General features: G+C 41.4%; 3 protein-coding genes across 3 annotated transcripts; all 3 read left to right on the top strand.

The window, feature by feature from the left end:
- Positions 1 to 3,326: 3,326 nt before the first annotated feature.
- calhm6 (calcium homeostasis modulator family member 6) lies at positions 3,327 to 5,066 on the top strand (the record flags this gene model as incomplete). Its single annotated transcript, XM_080858605.1, has 2 exons — positions 3,327 to 3,857; positions 4,641 to 5,066. 2 exons carry the CDS (start codon positions 3,327 to 3,329, stop codon positions 5,064 to 5,066), a joined length of 957 nt encoding a protein of 318 aa, XP_080714731.1.
- A 1,607-nt stretch (positions 5,067 to 6,673) lies between these two features.
- On the top strand, positions 6,674 to 8,277 carry LOC308381094 (calcium homeostasis modulator protein 5-like; the record flags this gene model as incomplete). The annotated part of the gene is made up of 2 exons (XM_080858604.1): positions 6,674 to 7,213; positions 7,852 to 8,277. The coding sequence occupies 2 exons, from the start codon at positions 6,674 to 6,676 to the stop codon at positions 8,275 to 8,277; spliced, it is 966 nt and encodes a 321-aa protein (XP_080714730.1).
- Positions 8,278 to 16,724: 8,447 nt separating this feature from the next.
- Positions 16,725 to 18,142, top strand: calhm5.1 (calcium homeostasis modulator family member 5, tandem duplicate 1; the record flags this gene model as incomplete). Its single annotated transcript, XM_080857491.1, has 2 exons — positions 16,725 to 17,267; positions 17,753 to 18,142. 2 exons carry the CDS (start codon positions 16,725 to 16,727, stop codon positions 18,140 to 18,142), a joined length of 933 nt encoding a protein of 310 aa, XP_080713617.1.
- Between the last annotated feature and the right edge of the window lie 1,651 nt (positions 18,143 to 19,793).

Genomic DNA, 19,793 nt, shown 5'->3' with positions numbered 1-19,793 from the left:
GATGGAGGTCATAAGGGTCATTTGGTTGGAAATGTTTTTCAAGTGCACAGTATTTCCATTTTTATGATATTTGAAGAATATTTGAAGACTTTTAGAAGAAGTGAATGTTTTTGTACTTGTTTCATATATGATGACGTTTTTTGTGCTAAAAACTGATATTTATAATAGGGAGTGTTTCCTTAACCATTATGGTGTTTTAACTTTTCCCAAATAAAAAGCACAAGTATACTCAGCTTCTGCTAATGAGTAATATAAAGGAGGGGGACTTCTTTCAGAGACGCACAATGGAAGTGTGGCATTTTCAACCATTTCCTCTGTCCATAAAGTCACGTACATGATAAGTCTTTTGCCAGTTGTGCACAGGACTGCTTAAGATTTGGCAAAGGTGGAGGATGATCTGAAAAATAGCCTGTGTCTGTTACGGTTTTCATCAGATTGGTAAGAAATGTTTTTAATACCTTGGCTTTATGTCTGAATCTGCATTAATCTTCAGCACCCCCCCCCCCCCCAACCCTTTGTCTCCCCCTTGTGGAGCTAAATCACCAAAGTGTGCTCATCTGAGTACCAGATGTTATAGCAGAGGTTTTAAGGGATTCATTTAAGACATTGACAGAAAGATAGCATTGACATGACAACAATAATAACATAATCAATAACCTTGTAGAACAAAGTATTAACCGGTGTGTGTGAGTGTGTTTGTGTGTGAGTGTGTGTGTGTTTGTGTGTGTGTGTGTGTGTGTGTGTGTGAGTGTGTGTGTGTGTGTGTGTGTGTGTCTGTGTGCGTGCGTGTGTGTCTGTGTGTGTGTGTGTGTGTGTGTGAAAATGAAGCAAAAAGTGGAATAAAGCTCAATTGTGACCAATAGGTACAGTCTCCTCCGCAATTATTGGCACCCCTAGGAAAGATGAGTAAAAAGGGTTATTAGTCCATGGGCCAGACAACATATTGGTACCATCTGAGGGGGCAAAACTGTACCTATGCTAAGTTGTTTGTAGGACTGATAGTCTATTAATATATGATAACCCTTGCACAAAAGCAGCTTTTCATATTTTTGGGCTATATAACCGTTTTCACTGATCAGCGCTTAAGCAAAATTTCCCCAAATCACACATGTGCTAATATCATCTTAACAGTGATATAATTTTGGTCATTATCTCAATTATTTGTAAATTGTTCATATAAGTCAAATGTTGCAACTATTGGAAAAAAAAAAGTTTGATTTTGCTTAAGGTTAGAATGTACAGCCATTTAAGCCTTTGTCACGCATATTAGGATAATGTCCCGCTTTTTCATCGGTCTGCCCTTCCTTAACGCCTCTTTTCCACACCCTGCTCCCTATTCATTTATGAGGACTCTAATTGCATTTATAAGCCAGGACGGGGTCCTCTCATTCTGCCACTGGCGAATGTGATCTACTTCATTTGCCTGATACTTACACTCTTAGAAAAAAGGGTTTATATGATTCTTTATAGAACCACAGGACTTCTTAGCCAAGGAGATAGACCTTTTTGCCTAAAAAAGGTTGCCATTTCACTCATGCGAGGGTTATGTGGAAACGTTTATTATGGCACCTTTCTGAAGAAGCTGATTCTGCACTTCTGCTCATTCATAATCATTACCTTTGTGGTCTGCATATCAAAACATAAAGTGAACTGCATATCAAAATAACAAAGTTGTTATATCTAGATATAACCCTGTGCTAACATCTGACCGGTTAACACCCACAGACATTTACTAGGAACACCCGTTGGCGTTAACCGGTCAGTTGTTAGCTAGAATCTAGAAGTTTGTTGTCTCTGAATAATGGTAGCAGCAGCTGAAAACGTTCTCAGACAAAAGCCATGAAACAAGTCAAGCAAGCAGTTCTAAAGGATGATCCTAGTGGCTGAGAGCCGACGGCTTCACATGAGTGATGTCTTGGCTCTTCCCCATGGCGATGGATCTCTGCGCAACACCAATAAAGGTGCTCTGGCGAGAGAGCTGGAGAAAAGCGTTGCCCCTGTAGACGTTATCCCAGAACCATCAACAACCATCATCGATGGGATGAGCTTGGTGTAGCAGATGAAAGGGGATGACAAGACTTTCACTCAGATGGCAGAATCAGCCCTAGCCAAGGTCCTCCATGATTGAGCCAAGAGCATTGATGTTGTGAATGATGTCTATAAGGAGACATCCATAAAGATGCAGAAAGAGCCAACAGCGGTCCAGACCTAGGCATTCAGTTCAAGAACATAACACCGGGTCACAACATCCAACAATGCAGTTCCTCCAACAAGGCAAGTCTAATCAAGTTCTTGGTCGATGAATGGAAGGGACCCAGACACAGAGAAAAACTCCAGAACAAGGCATGTATGACACATGTGATGAACTATTGGAGGAGGTAACAAAGCTCAGATCTTCCCAGGAAGAAGCTGACACTCGCATGCTGTTACTTGCTCTGCAGCACAGTCTGGCTACAAAGCAGTTGTCAATCACTAGGAAGAGGTGTCTCTGATGCCTTGCTTGGCATGCATGCCTTCAATAGTTTTGACACCGTCAGTCCAAGTGTATTATGTGTTCAGGTGTAGCATCATCTGGACATATGCACTGTCAGACCACTAATTAAACAGTTTTACATGTAATGTACGTTTTGAAGGACTGGTAATACGAAAACTATTTTACATGCCACAACATTGTTTGCCTGTATCGTGTGTAGTTTTATCATAATTATTGTGGTCTAGGTTCATTAAATACAAACTGAGGGACTACTATAGTTAAATTTAACTTAATGTTGTATTTGAAGAGAGAACCACAAAATATTATTATTTAAAAACGGCAAATTTCGCAAAAGTAGACTATATATCCTTATACAATTGACAATGTGAACTGTTCAAGTACATAGGAGGCCATTAAAAGTATTTATTGGTGGGTTTATTTCAATGGAGATGAGATAATAGTATAATGGTACAGTTATACAAGATGACTGGAGCATTCATCTTTCCAGTTAGCCTGATATGGGTCTCTCTCTCTGTTCAAGAGGTGAAAACCACTAAAAAGCTGCCACTCTGAAAGGGTTATCACATCAAAACATAATCTAGGGATGTATAACATTTAAAAAATAGCAACTTTGTCCACCCAGATGGTACCGATATGTGAAATTTCAGGTCCGGGCCCATGGACTATAAATGTGACTTTTGATGATATAACTAAGGGCATTCCGAAGATACGGGAACTGAAAGTGTGCCCCTCCCATAATAGACTTCAAGATGACGTTCATAGGTTTTTGTTAAGAGTTCATTTTTGCCAGAGGTTTGAATGTTGGTTGAAAGAAGAAAAGGAACGCGTCGCAATGGATAAGTTCAGGGCTGTGATGAATTTAGTCCAAAAACGGCAAACCACCCTTGGATTTGGCCTTATTCCGTTACTAACGGCTGGTGCGGAGCATGTTTTTTCAACCTTTGCCTTCAAGTGTCCATGCAGCGAGTGGAGCTTTCTGTATGGGACGGTGTCTCTTCTTGTGCCTGCCGCGGCTCTGCTTATACTTGGGTACATGCTAAGCAATAAAACGTGGAAACTTTTCACGGGCTTGTGTCTGAATAAGTCTAAACTTTGTCGTTTCAAATACATGTGCGGCTGCCTAGGTGTTTTCCTTCAGATCACAATGACCGCTATGGTGGCACCTGTCTCCTGGATGGCAATAGCGCTTCTTAACGGCGTTTATTTTGAATGTATTATTACGGGCCTTAATTTCACTCATCTGAATAGCTTCTTGTGTCATGGAAGATCAGACTCCTGTCAGATCGAGCTCCACAAGTTGCCCTGTGATAAAACTGCGGCGGACAGAGACGCTATCCTTACAACCATACGCGCACAGTCTCAGGTAAGTGAGTGACCAAGTAGCCTATTTGATGGTTTTGATAATATAGCCTAACGGTTCCGTGAATTGTATTTTCTTTGACAGAAGGCGTGAAAGCTTTAATTGCTGAGACTGATAGTGCTATAGAGTTTCTTGGAAGTAGCCTAACTAATATGTAAGACTATACTGCCACAACAGTAAGCTGAGCTCACCTCTCATGTATTCAGTTCCACAATACAACCTATTCACACTTTACTTTATGCTGTGTTTTTCACCATGAAGACTAATTCATGTGTCTATGAAGTATGTTTAAGTTCCTTGAGGAAATTATCAAATGAAAAAAATTAGACTTCTGCCTCCCAGCGAATGTCCACTTTGTAGTGGCAGTAAAACTAGCAAGCTAACCACCTAAAAAAAACCTTTGCAAAAACCCTGCAAACAAAAACTCAGTTGATGCTGATAAAAGCTTGCTAGCACGCTAACTAGTTTCTTTGGGTTATATTGTTGGCAATGTCGTACTGGGAAAGCTTTTCTTACATTTTCACAGGGAGGTTTAACCCTGACCACAGAACTATAGTACATAGTTTGGGTGGCCAGTGGGAAGGACAGGTGATCTGTCCTCCACATCATTATGTACCATGAAAATGAATTTGAACATGATACCAAAACTGGTTGCCTAAAAAAAACATACAATCAAAAAGTGGCAATTGTCTGCATACTGTTCCTTTAGACAATGTCGCAGATGAACCACTTGACTGAGTTTTGGTCTTGACTGAATGTTAATTAGCGTCATCCGCTGCCTTCCAGGTCCTGGGCTGGTTGGTGATAGCCTCTATCATGCTCGTCTCTCTGCTGCTCACCTGTGTGGCCAGGTGCAACTCCCCAGTGAGCTACCTCCAGCTCAAGTTCTGGAAGGCCTACTCTCAGAAGGAAAGCAACTGTTTTGACAGCTACGCCACCAAGCACGCTGAGAAGCTCGCCGAGAGGAACATCAAGAGCTTCTTTGAGATGGAAATACCGGAGTCTCAAGCGACCCCTTCAAGGTACGCGTGGGAAAAGATCTCCAGGTTCTACAAGTTCAGGACCATGGATAAGTATTACAGCACAGTACACAAGTATGTGGAGACGTGCAAGAACCCTGAGAACCCTATTAGAATCCTTTCGACTAAATCCGGTAACATCTCTAACCCAGCAGCCCTGGACTTTGTGGACGAAGGCACAATGATGCTGTGAGATGGAGGTCGTAAGGGTCATTTGGTTGGAAATGTTTTCAAGTGCACAGTATTTCCATTTCATGATGTTTTGAAGAATATTTGAAGACTTTTAGAAGAAGTGAATGTTTTTGTACTTATGTATATGATGACGTTTTGTGTGCTTAAAACTGATATTTAGAATAGGGATTGTTTCCTTAACCATTATGGTGTTATCATTTTTCTCAAATAAGAAGCACAAGTATACTCAGCATCTGCTAATGAGTAATATAGAGTTTACAAAAGTTCAGTTTACAATCCTTAGTTTATTATTGGCCTCATGTGCTTCAATAGGAAATATCTTTTACAGCATAAACCTTTCATTGTTCTGTCTGCTTCCTTATTTGTAATGAAAAAGTCGTCACAGAAGCTTGTGCAAACACTTGGATACATTCAGCGAGCAGATATGTTTACCAGTGTCTTGAATGAGTGTTTCTCTCTGTGGTCAGCTCTCTCGGTTTCAGTTCTATCTAACATCCTTTGTGCCTAAATGGGACAGGAAATCGTATGCAAAGCCTTTAGGTGGAGAATTACGCCTGATGAATCACAATAAATGCTGGCCAGTTAAAGATTTCCCTATCAAGGATAAAGAACATAAGGATCATAACATCTTATCTTATGTTATCTTATCAGTGCTACTTTTGTTTAAATGAATCCAAGCAGTTCACTTCTGTTCACTACTGTTCACTTCCAGATGCTGTGCAAAATCTGCCCGTTGGTCTGTTTAGAGCACCTCAGCATGAAAAGGTCTTCAGATGCGTTAGTGATGAGAAATAGCAAATCTTTTAGATTTAGCCCACGAGCCCCTAGAAGGAAATAAAAGTGTGGTGTTTTCAACCACTTCCTCTATCCAAAATGTCACATATATGCTTAGTCTTTTGTGTTTTGACAGTTGTGCAGGATTGCTTAAGAGGTGGCAAAGGTGGAGGACAATCTGAAAAAAAGCCTGTGTCTGCTACCGGTCATCAGATTGTTGTGAAATGTTTTGAATTCCTTGGCGTTATGCCTGAATCTGCATTATTCTCCAGTTCCCCACCACCCGTTTGTCTCGCCCTTGTAAGGACCAAAGTGTGCTAATCTGACTAACAGAGGTTATAGCAGAGGTTTTAAGGGATTCATTTAAGGCAGTGACAGATAGATAACAGTGACATGACAACAACAATAACATACTCTCTAACCTTGTAGAACAAAATTGTAACAGGTGTGTGTGTGTGTGTGTGTGTTTGTGTGTGTGTGTGTGTGTGTGTGTGGGTGTGTGTGTGTGTGTGTGTGTGTGTGTGTGTGTGCGTGCGTGTGCGTGTAAGTGAAGCGAACAGTGGAATAAGGCACAATTTTGACAAATAAGTACCGTCTCCTCCACAATTATTGGCACCCCTGACCCTGGGAAAGATAAGTAAAAAGGGTTATAGGAAATCCACCTTTTGATGAAATAGCTTAGGGGCATTCAAAAGATAAGGGAACTAAAAGTGTTCCCTTCCCATAATATACTTCTCTACAAACTGACTTGGCAGACGTTCATGGGTTTTTGGTAAGAGTTTCTTTTTGTCACAGGTTTGAATTTTGGTTGAAAGGATAAAAGGTCGCGTCGCAATGGATAAGTTTAAGGTCTTGATGGATTTAGTCCAAAATTGGCAAACAACCCTTGGATTAGGCCTAATACCATTACTGACGGCTGGTGCAGAGCGTCATTTTTCAACCTTTGCCTTCAAGTGTCCATGCAGCGAGTGGAGCTTTCTGTATGGGACGGTGTCTCTTCTTGTGCCTGCCGCGGCTCTGCTTCTACTTGGGTACATGCTAAACAATAAAACGTGGATACTGTTCACGGGCTTGTGTCTGAATAAATCTAAACTTTGTCGTTTCAAATACATGTGCCGCTGCCTAGGTGTTTTTCTTCAGATTACAATGACTGCTATGGTGGCACCTGTCTCCTGGATCGCAATAGCGCTTCTTAACGGCGTTTATTTTGAATGTATTATTACGGGCCTTAATTTCACTCATCTGAAGAGCTTCTTGTGTCATGGAAGATCAGACTCCTGCCAGATCGAGCTCTACAAGTTGCCCTGTGATAAAACATCTCTTAAGTCGACGGACAGAGACGCTATCCTTACAACCATACGCGCGCAGTCTCAGGTAAGTGAGTGACCGAGTAGCCTATTTGATGGTTATGATGATAGAACAGTTCCGTGAACTGTATTTTCTTTGTCAGAAAGTGTGAAAGCTTTAATTGCTGAGACTGATGGTGCTATAGGGTTTCTGGGAAGTAATTCATATGGAAGACTATATACTGTCACCACAGTAAGCTGAGCTCACCTGTGATCATGTTCATGCTCATATTCAGTTCCACAATACAACCTAGTCACAGTTTACTTGGGGGTATTTTATGCAGTTTTTTTCACTATGAGGACTAATTAATGTGTCTGTAAAGTATTTTTAAGTAAAGGCAGAAGATTAGTCGATCATCGTCAGAACCTCAATCTATTATTGTTGTTTTTGATATTGTTGTTTTTAGGGGTGTAGGAATTGTGGTAGTAGTGTTGATGGTGGTTGGTCTGGGTGGCCAGTGAGAAGCACAGGTGATCTCATCTGTCCACATCACTATGTACCATGCAAATTAATTTTAACCTGATACCAAAACTGGTTGCCTGTAAAAACATGTATCAAGAAGTGGCAAATGTCTGCATACGGTTCCTTTAGACAAGATTAACCACTTGACTGAGTGTTGGTCTTGGCTGAATGTTAATTAGCCTCTGTCATCCGCTGCCTTCCAGGTCCTGGGCTGGTTGGTGATAGCCTCTATCATGCTCGTCTCTCTGCTGCTCACCTGTGTGGCCAGGTGCAACTCCCCAGTGAGCTACCTCCAGCTCAAGTTCTGGAAGGCCTACTCTCAGAAGGAAAGCAACTTTCTCGACTGCTACGCCACCAAGCACGCCGAGAAACTCGCAGAGAGGAACGTCAAGAGCTTTTTTGAGATGGAAATACCGGAGCCTCTGAAGACCCCTCCAAGGAACGCCTGGAAAAAGATATCCAGCTTCTACAAGTTCGGGGCCATGGATAAGTATTACAGCACGGTACACAAGTATGTGGAGACGTGCAAGAACCCTGAGAACCCTATGGGAGTCCTTTCGACTAAATCAGGTAACATCTCTAACCCAGCAGCCCTGGACTTTGTGGACGAAGACACAATGATGCTGTGAGATGGAGGTCATTCGGTTGTACATTCTTTCAAGTGCACAGCACTTCCATTTTTATAATGTTTTGAAGAATATTTGAAGACTTTTAGAAGAAGTGAACGTTTTTGTACATCTGCTAATGAGTAATGTTCATATTACAATCCTTGGTTTATTAGTGGCCTTATGTTCTTCAATAGGAAATATCTTTTACAGCATAAACCTTTCATTATTCTATCTGCTTCCTTATTCGTGATGAAATAGACGTCACAGAAGCTTGTGCAAACACTTAGATACATTCAGCGAGCAGATATGATTACCAGGGTTTTGAATTAATGTTTCTCTCTGTGGTCAGCTCTCTCAGTTTCAGTTCTATCTAACATCCTGTGTGTGTAAATGGGACAGGAAATCACATGCAAAGCCATTAGGTGGAGAATTGCGCCTGATGAATCACAATAAATGCTGGCCAGTGAAAGATTTCCGTATCAAGGATAAGGAACATAAGGATCATAACATCTTACCTTATGTTAATTTATTGATGCTACTTTTGTTTAAATGAATCCAAGAAGTTCATTAATGTTCACTAATGATACTGCTTACATATGCAACTTATTGCAGATGCTGTGCAAAGTTTGCCCATTGGTCTGTTTAGAGCACTTTTGCTTGACAAGGTCTTCAGATGCATTAGTTAGGAGAAATAGCAAATCTTTGAGATTTAGCCCATAAGCCCCCACAAGGGGGGCAGACTTCTTTCAGACACGCAATGAATTCTCCCCCCCCTTCCCCCCATAATCTCTTACCTTGTAGAACAAAATAGGAACAGGTGTGTGTGTGTGAATGTGAAAGTGAAGCAAACAGTGGAATAAACCACAATTTTGACAAATAAGTACCGTCTCCTCCACAATTATTGGCACCCCCGGGACAGATGAGTAAAAAGGGTTAAAGGAAATTCAACTTTTGATGCTTATAGCTTAGGGGCTTTCAGAAGATAAGGGAACTAAAAGTGTTCCCCTCGCATACTTCTCTACTTCAGCATGACAAGGTCTTCAGATGCACGATATTATCGGCAAGACATCGGTATCGGCAGATATCGGCTTCAAAACTTAATTATCGGTATCTGCAGATATGAAACATTTCTTCCGATATACCTGGCCGATAAGGTGTAGGGTGACCATATCCATAACACCAAAAAGGAGGACACTATGCGGAACTTGGAACACGAAATTTCGGAATCACGGAATTTCGTGGTGCTGTGAATAATTACATAGGACTCTGGCGTGCTCCCCTTTACAATACAACTTGTGTAATTGATATATGATGTATGTGAAGTCCGTATGCGTTACCAGGGGCGGAGTGGGACACAAAAATCCACCGGGACAATTCTAACTGCACCGGCCCACCACCGGCCCACAACGTGCCCACAACGTGCCCACAACTGGCCCAACCCGCATCCCCTCCACCTCCCATATATCAACTACAGAAACAAACGGGCGGCTTTTGATCATTATTGTTAGATTTAGAGTTGATGTGTGGGTGACAGACATGACAGTGACAGTGACAGTGTATTTGTATATGTACATTTATGGAAATACGGAACAAATCGCGTCCCGTATTGGCTCAAATGTTATGCTAATTCGCAACAATGTGTCCTGTCAACTCACTCGCATCTAGTTGACGGCTGGTTGAATAAATCCGTAATTCTTGTACATTTTGATGCACTTTCCTCCTGCATCCGCCTCTTTTTCAGTCTGGCCTTTTTGCCCCCTCCTTTCTCCTTTCTCTTATGTCCCTCCATCAGGTACGCTTCACCTGCTCTCTCTCCCTGATAGCCGCTAATTTATCTCCCTAGGTTCACTTGATAAAGGCAGAACGATACACATTTCCCATGATGCTTTGCTCGACCATTCTACATTCAACAAAAAAACGAATTAAATCGCTGGCCAATTTATATTTGTGGTCATGAAAGTAATGGAGCGTCTGAATAAAAAGAATTACATCAATATAGGAGGCTAAACAAAAATCAGAAGGTTGGATTAATGGGAGTGAGTTTGACAGACGCCACCATAGGTGTGATGTACAGAGACAAATAGCGCTATAAATAGTGGTTGGACGGCTCAATCCTGTAACTTTCGGAGAATTTAGAGATTTTCACGGGACCATGATTTGACGTACATGCAAATTCTATGGGCCGCTCATGGCTTTGACTCAACAGCTGCGAAGGCCGGCCTGCAGGCTGGTTCTCGAGAGATAATTGGCCGACAGGCCCACCGGGAAAAATCTCGGTGCTCCCGATGGCCACTCCGCCCCTGTGCGTTACGCCCGACTCACATTGTTGCGTTGATGCAACGGACGGTGGAGGAGGAGTTTGGCGCATGGGGTTCTGTTGATAACGGAGACGTTATAGTGAGATTGACAGGTCAAAAACCAATCACGTCACTAGTAAGCTTTTACCCTGTGAGTAGTAGCATGCTAACCCTAACCCATCATTAGACAGTGTGCTCAGACACCTCGCAAATCCTATGATACGTATTTCTCAGTTACAATAAAGGGGTTTTTACATTGTACAGTGTCTATTTCTCGGTAACTTTTAAAAAATCTAACCAAAAAAAAGTCAAACAACCAACTTGTAGGTACAAATACGACCATCTACGGAGTTTGGCAGCCATGTTTTTTTTTTTGAGTTTGCCGCTCTGTAGACGTGAGCATATACGGGATATGATTGGCTAGTGCCTGTGCTGTCAGTTATGCATGAAAGGCAATATGATTGGCTGATGCATGCATTGCCTGTTGAAAAGTTGAACCTTCTTCAACTCTTGTCGCGAGCAAAGCATGAAACGCAACGCACGCGAACCAAACGGAGCCACAATTCAGTTCGGCAAAGGATGATGTCACCCCATGCAAAGTGAATGGGGATGCGTTAACCCTGACGCATCAACGCAGCAATGTGAGTCGGGCGTTACACACTGGTTTGCCCTTATCTAACTACGTACTCCGGTCGGAGAGTAGCCACAACCTTCAGGTGTAGTAGAAACAGGTTTATTTGTGTTTAACCTCTAGCTGGTTGATCAAGTGCATTAAGTGCTTGCAGTGAAATAATCATACATTAAAAGAAGTATTTGTTTGTTTATGTGGTTTCTGTAGAATAAAGAAATACAGAATATAACAAATATTCATAACTCCCAATCTGTACTAATATACGTAAATATATAAATATCTGAACAATATACACAATTACCTATCAGTTATGAATCATGTATTATATAATTCACTATTATGCATATCAGTGTATCAGCAACACTGTAATTGCAATGCTGTTACATTACTATACCACAAGGTGGCACTCTAAGACCACAAATGGCCTGGCAGTCTGAACTCTAAGCTACCAGCAATATCAAAACAAATGGATCTCCGTATTAGCGTCGTATACACAGGCTAGAACAAGTATGCGAGAAATGACTAGTTATAGCAGCTATTGCTTGTAACCATTAATATAAAGAATGTAAAGATAGCAGATACATGAATTACACTTACATTGTCGGTAACGCACACGGCAACACAACGTTTATTGTATGCTAGCATGATACATTGAAAGCACGTCCACTCGCATTAGCAGAGCTGGCACGAGAAAGAAGAGGAAAGTTTGTGCGCGTTTACCTTGACTGCTTATGTCAATGTCACAGCGACAGTAAGTGCAGAAGCCATGCAAGGAGTCTCGACTGCTTTTTGATATAAAGTCGTGTTCTTTTGCCCACTCTGGATTGAAAGACGTCTGGCGTTTAGGCATGTTTCTTCTATGTGTGTTAAGTCAATGTAGCCAGCAGCATATGTACGACGTAGCCAGCACATGGAGCCTTGTTTACGTTTTTAACCAATGATATAGGGTTAGAATTTACGTGAAGCCTATCAGATATTAATCAGACACCACTTTAAGCCAATCATGTGTTATACCGCGTTCCAGCAAAAATATTCTAGAGCGCAATTCACCCTTCGCTAAGCCCCGCCCACCTTAACTACTGTTGCTACGCCTGACAAGCTTTCGTACCTGGCATATCAATCTCAATGATAAGTGCCGTTATCTGACGTCCGCAGAGAGATAATTACTAATTTCTGGAGTTCAGGGGAGATCTCTGAAAGAACGAGGCAAAAGGGGCTTCAGTATGCTTTTGAGGGATACATACATGATATCTGCGCGAAGTCAGACAATGGGGAAATACATATTAAAACCTCCGGCAACCCCCCTGATGCTCCCACGTAGGAACTGACACAGGGAGAGCAGCAATCGGATTGGGGAAGTTGTGTGTCGGCCGTCATTTAACAAAATGCTAAAATATATTGAACAGTATGTCAAAGCGAGCCTGCATCTTGTCTCTTACCATTTTATTTTACGTTAAAATGTACGCATTATAAACAAAGAACCGTAATCATTTGCAAGCAATACTGAGATGAGTTACCTATCCGCTAGCTTGATAACATTAGCTTGTCCTCATGTGGGAGACTTAACAAAGTGCCAAAATACATTCAACAGTATGTCAAACGCGAACAGTAGATATGTATCTTATAGTCTCATTTTACGTTAAAATATGTGCATTGTGAACAAAGAACTGTAATTATATGCAAGCAATACTGAGATGAGTTAGCTCGCTTGCTAACATTAGCTTGTTGTAAGCAAATGTAAGTGTTCTTTGTAAACATTCAGCTGCGATTGGGGCCTCCCACACTTCTTTACCCACTCACGGCATTTCTCATATTGAGTTTTGGGTTTTGGGAATGGAAAAATTCAACCCCACCCTCCAAACTCTTTGGGTATCGGCTGTCGGTTTTGCACAACCCATAGGCACAGTGCTTCGGAATCTTCACTTTGCCAAATGTTTGTCAGGTCTTCCGCGCTTAGTTACCCGTTGCTAAACTACGATTGGCCTGGGGCAGTTTTTGGGCGTGGCTTAGCGAAGGGTCAATTCTTTAGGCCCAGTGCAACTCCAAAAAGGAGGACAAATATGCGTCCTGCTTGATGGTGCGCCGGACGCCGGACAGGGCATTGAAAATCCGGACTGTCCGGCCTAAATCCAGACGTCTGGTCACCCTAGTAAATTATGCGCACGCGAAGCACATGTTTATGAGCGTTGGCTGTGTGGCAGTAGCCTTCTTCACAGTATCAGAGGATGATGACAAAATGCCTATTTGTCAGAAAACTTTTCAGGAGAAGGAGGAGGAGATGCAGCTTGGCCATAACGTAGGTTGCATGCATAGAAGAAGACCACCCGCGTGCCACGCTTTACAACATTACCTGTCGCGCTAATAGACGTTAATACGTTACGGAGTTAGCTAGACAACACTAGCTTGCATGCTACGTGACACCAGAGAAGTTGATGATACCTCATTTCACGGGATGTGAAACATTATGTCACAAGCCCACGCTATCTGTACATGGCTCACGTTTGCATTTATGGAATTTATACAGCTAACTTGGCAATAACGTTACATAGATGAGTCTAGAAATCTTAGAAGGGACATTATTAAACTGTAAGTCAGTTAACCAAGGTTAGCTTGCAAAGTTAGCCAAGCATGCTACGTGACACCAGAGAAGTTGATGATGCCTCATTTGACGCGATGTGAAACGTTATGTCACGAGCCCACGCTATCTGTACATGGCTAACTTTTCCATATATGGAATTTATACAGCTAACTTGGCAATAACGTTACATAGATTAGTCTAGAAATCCTAGAAGGGACGTTATTAAACTGTATATCAGTTAACCAACGTTAGCTTGCCAAGTAAGCCAAGCTGCATTTCCAGAGTGTAGTTCAAGTTCAAGGAGGTACTGTTCAAGTATGAAAATTGTGACGTGAAAATATAAATAAATCTGTTATATATAAATCTATACATTTATATATAAACCATTTCAGTTTCATGAGTGAATGTTTATTTCTAAAATGATACAAATCAAGTCTGTAATGTCCTGTATTTACAGAAATACCCTAGCATAATAACAGATTAATTCTAGTACAGGAGAGACTTTTCAATAATTAAAAAGCTGAGGTGTATATATCGGCATCGGCAATTGGCCAAAATGAGCTTGTAAATATCGGCATATCGGATATCGGCTAAAATTCAATATCGTGCATCCCTAATTAGTGAGGAGAAATAACAAATCTTTTAGATGTAGCCCACAAGCCCCCACAAGGGGGGGGGACTCCTTTCACAGACGTGCAATGAAAGTGTGGTGTTTTCAAGCACTTCCTCTATCCATTATGACACGTATATGATTAGTCTTTTGCCAGTTGTGCACAGGATTGCTTAAGATTTGGCAAAGGTGGAGGAGGATCTGAAAAATAGCCTGTGTCTGCTACCGGTTTCATCAGATTGTTGTGAAATGTTCTTAATACCTTGGCTTTATGTCTGAATCTGCATGATTCTCAAGTCCCGTCCCCCCCCCCCCTTCTCCCCAACCCTTTGTCTCCCCCTTGTGGAGCTAAATCACCAAAGAGTGCTCATCTGAGAAACAGATGTTATAGCAGAGGTTTTAAGGAATTCATTTAAGACATTGACAGAAAGATAGCAGTGACATGACAACAACACTAACATAATCTGTAACCTTGTAGCACATAGTAGTATATAGTAGTAACCGGTGTGTGTGTGTGTGTGTGTGTGTGTGTGAGTGTGAATGTGAAAGTGAAGCAAACAGTGGAATAAAGCACAATTGTGACAAATAGGTACCGTCTCCTCCACAATTATTGGCACCCCTGGAAAAGAGGGTAAACTTATAAACATTACTACCACAACAACTATAGACTTCCTGTTTTACTAGGGTATAATGAGATGACACAGAGGCCAAATTCCCTTATACATGTTTCAATATGAGAATGATAAGAAAAAAATTTAAATCAAAAAAGGGAAAAGTGTGCTGACCCATGAGTCAAAAAAAAGCTACTTACCTAAAAATGTCCATATCTAGCGTTACGACTATAATCAACTGGAACTGTAGCAACTTGTTTGGAAGAGGACCCAAATTGATTTTGCCACTCATGCACAGTGAGAAAGGTGGTAAGAGAGGCAACAAATCCCTGTTGGAGAGTTACAAAAGTCTCCAAAACTACCATCAGACACCACCTTCATTACAACAGATTATTTCGGAGACATGTCGGTATATCAGTCATTCAACCACAATCATAATCACCGTGGAGTTTGCTAAACGCTAGCGAACTTTGACTGAAACCGTGTTCTTTTGTCAGATGATACAAAAATTGAGCTTTTTGTTAACAAACTCTGCAGGAGGGTTTGGCGTAAAACAAGGGATGACAGACTGAAAGAACCTGATCCCATTGTAAGGAATGCTGGAGGATCTGTGATGTTGTGGGGCTGTTTGTCCTTCAAATGGGTACATGGTATAATGGATTTAAATAAAAAGTCTGCCTCTGACCAGAAATTAAAACTGGGCCATAATTCAACACAAAAACAGTTTACCAAACACAAAGTTTAAGAGGAATGTGCACAAGAGAGGAAGTATGACCCTGGCTGGACGAGTGTTATGTAAAAAGGAATGATCTGACATTTCCTGCTCTGCATTCACCAGCCTTTAATGATGTTATAGGAGAAGACTCAGTGCTGTTTTTTTGGGAGGTTATACAAAGTATTAAATGCAGCTGTGCCAATAACTGTAGTAGATGTTGTTTAAGTTTTCTTTTCTCAGAATAAATATACTTCAATTAAAGGTTGGATTTTTAAAATGTATTTTACTAGTGTGGGACTAAGCTTATACACCAAAAGATTAGAAGAAAAAAATAACTTTTTACTGATCTTTGACAAGGGTGCCAATAATTGTTGAGGGAGATATCCACATTCAGACACATTTCTCTGTGTGAGAAAGAGAAACAGAGCGAGAGCGAGAGAGAGAGAGAGAGACACAATCAACACACTGCATGAGAACTTCCAAACCAGATCAGCAGGCTCTGAACCTGTTCTGTGGCAGTGTCTCCCTCCCTTCACCGGTGCGAGGGAAAGGGGGTGGGGTAGGGGGTGGGGAGCCCTGTTTTAAACAGAAATCTGAGTATATAAGCATGATCCTCCACCATGACACATCTTTTTATGTGCACTCCCACTCCCGTTGCCTTCCCAAAGCAGGGAAGAGAGAGAGAGAGGGAGAGGAGAGAGGGGAGGGGAGGGAATAAAGGAGAAAATCAGGGAGGAGTTTGGAAAGGGAGGCAACACCCAGAGGAACAACGGATGAGACGAGGAACTGGACGAGTGGGGGAAGTGGTTGGAGGGTGAGATGTGAAGAGAAGAAAAGGAAAAACAACTGGTCTGATTCAGAAGAGAAAAAAACAATGGGAGTGGCTGGAGCAGACACGACTGTGGCAGCGTTTTAGTCTCTAGTTTAGAGGTTAGGAATGAGAAGTTCTTCCTCTGCATACCATAGTCTTATCCTCCCACATAACCTATTTCTATCTGGAAGGTGCCAAGGAACTCAGAGAAAACAATGGATTCCTTCAAAGTCGTTATGCGTATCCTGACCGACCAAAAAGCCACCATAGGCTATGGCTTCATGGCCATCCTCACTATAGGAGGTGAGAGGATGTTCTCCATGGTGTCTTTCAAATGCCCATGCAACCGTGACCAGAACTTTGCCTATGGGATAATCTTCCTGCTGGGACCGGCCGTAGTGCTGCTGCTCATAGGGCTGTTTGTCAGCAACCGCTTATGGAGGCTCTACACCGGCTGCTGCCTGAACCCAATGAAGCTTTGCCCCAGGGGCAACTGCATGGGCTGCTGTGCGGCATTCATGAAAGTGCTGGCTGGGGCGGTTGTGGCGCCCATTATGTGGCTCTGTGTGGCACTTCTCAACGGCACGTTCTATGAGTGTGCCGTCAGCGGTCTGGACGACAACCTGGTGGTGCCGTTGCTTTGCAAGAACAAGACTAGATTGTGCCGGGATGAACTGGCACGGGTTCCATGCAAGAGATCCAAGCTCCCGGCAGACGAGAACATGGAGCTGCTCCTGATGTTCCGGGCTCAGTCACAGGTAAGTGAAGAAGAGGCCTGCTACAGGTGAAGAGGCATTCAGTAAATTATTGTAGTAATGTATAGATGAAAATATTGTACCATTGCATTTAAAGTGAACACATTAAAAAATGCAGTATGTTGTTTTCTCAGAAAAACAATAAAACAATGATGTCATTCTTAAGGCCCTATTCCCTTGTATATTGTTTGTCTCGTACAGGCATTTTTATTACCACTCTTTTTGCACTTGCACATGAAGAGAAATATATTAAATGCCAGAGTCAAATAATTTAGATGGTGGACATTATCTTTTAATTGTTACTTTGGCATGGCACTTTAATGTTTTGTCATTGACAACAAAAATTGTCTACGTATTGCACCATATTTAGGTGTGTTTAAATATTCACTTCAAATATATTCATATTATAAAATAAATCAGACTCATTAACCTTATTTTCAAATCCGTTTTGGTTGTACACATATTAACTGGATGTGCGTGTTTTGCAGATCCTGGGTTGGACCATCATCATAGTTGCAGCTGTGGTAGGTTTGATTGGCACTTGCTACAGAAACTGTCGCTCACAGGTGAGCTACCTTCAGCTCACGTTCTGGAAGCGCTACATGGACAAGGAGCGAGAGAAGTTTGACGTGTACGCCGGTGAATACGCCACCAAACTAGCAGAGCGCAATCTCAAGAGCTTCTTTGAGAACCACGAGCCTGAGGCATTCCCCTTCCCCAACCACAGGGCCTGGGAGCAGGTCTCGTCCCTGTACACGTTTCAACACAGTGAACAGTACTACAGCACCTTACAGCGCTATGTAGACTGTGCTGATCGAGACTATGACCCAGAGAAGAGACCTGTCTTGGAAGTGGAACGTGGCGTTGAGATGATGTAGAGAAGAGATGCAAGATTAATGCTGCACAAGAGATGGTCTCACATAGAGATGGTCTTACATAGAAATGGTCTCGCATAGAGATGGTCTCATATAGAGATGACTGCTGAATGAAATGTTTGGTTTTAGAGGGTTTCAGATGATTTGGGTCAACAGCATTTTCATCTTGAGGTAACATTCCGTGTTATTACTTGATGATCAGCAGGTTGTGGCTGGCTGAAAAGAGAAGTGGATGCCTGAAAGTCATGTGACTGCAGTCCTCAGGGACAATATGCTGCACTTCCTCTAGGCAAAGAGCATGGACCATCAAAAACCACTTAGTAAAACTCTATTACCACGAAGACGACAGGGCCATCTCTGAAAAATACTAAGGCCCATAGACCTCAGCATCAATACAGCATTATGTGCCTGTTTAAGATTATGTTTTTCTTCTATTAGTGCCTTTCCTGTTTGCAACCACATACAACTCCAGCTTTTGATTTCCTATTGAGGAGATGTATGGCACTGGCGTTGTATTTCATATTCAGCCTCTGTTAAAGAGATGCTTGACTGGTTGGGTAAGTTGATGGTCATGTTTTTTAACTGCAGTGCATATATGGTGTGATAGACCCCATTATCAGCTACTGGATAAGCATATGGCAAAAATCTAAAAATGAGAAATGACTCCCATATCACAGTATTTGTTTGTGTTGTTCGTACAGAAGACCAAATAAATTATGTCCAGGTATTGCACATAATGGACGTTCTCAGTACTTATATTTATAATTGTATGAGCGCCTTTACATGTTTGTATGCTTCACAATTCCAAATAATCTACATCATGTCTGCCTCAGTGTGTGTTGACATTATAGCACATGCGTACATAGACATGATCAGTTTATGATTTTAATTTAAACAAAAAAATGTATGCATCTGAATCTCATCTTAAAATATGACCTTAAATTGTATTCTTTGTTAATAAATAAAGTTCAAGTTCAAGTTTATTTATATAGCACATTTCATAGACACAATGTGCTAGAGAAGACATTCAATTATCAGAGAATTAACATTCAATGTGCAGAGAAGACATTCAATTATCTAAAATAAACAAACAAACCAACTAAATAAACAAATATATATATATATATATGTATATATATATTCATGAAATAAAAACAATACAATTAATAAAATAAAAACAATAAAATGAAGTGCTAAAAACAAAGACCTACAGTATAGTCATGAATAGGCTGAAGAAAATAAAAAAGTTTTAATTCCATTTTTTAAAGAGAGAACTGAGTGTGATGACCTTAACTCCAGAGGTAGGCTATTCCAGAGGGTTGGGGCACAGTAACTAAAGGCACCGTGTGCATTGGTGTTTATTCTCGGGGTCGTGAGAAGACATTTATTAGAGGACCTTAGGCAACGCGATGGATCATAAAAAGAAATCAAGTCGGAAATATAGGGTGGGGCAAGGCCGTTAAGTGATTTATAGACACAAACCTACTATTTCTAAAACTAAAAATGTTGCACAAAATATGTGTAATAGGCTAATGACTGTATACTATGTATTACCAGAGTGAAAATACCATATTGCTTTAAAGAATGGCAGTTAAAACTAGTGCCCTGTTCAAACTTGCCCTGAATATATACTGCCAGAGGCAGCGTCTGACTC

Source organism: Sprattus sprattus, assembly GCF_963457725.1.
Source record: "Sprattus sprattus genome assembly, chromosome: 19".
NCBI classification, from domain to species: Eukaryota; Metazoa; Chordata; class Actinopteri; order Clupeiformes; family Clupeidae; genus Sprattus; species Sprattus sprattus.
This window is presented reverse-complemented; position numbering and strand designations above follow the sequence as displayed.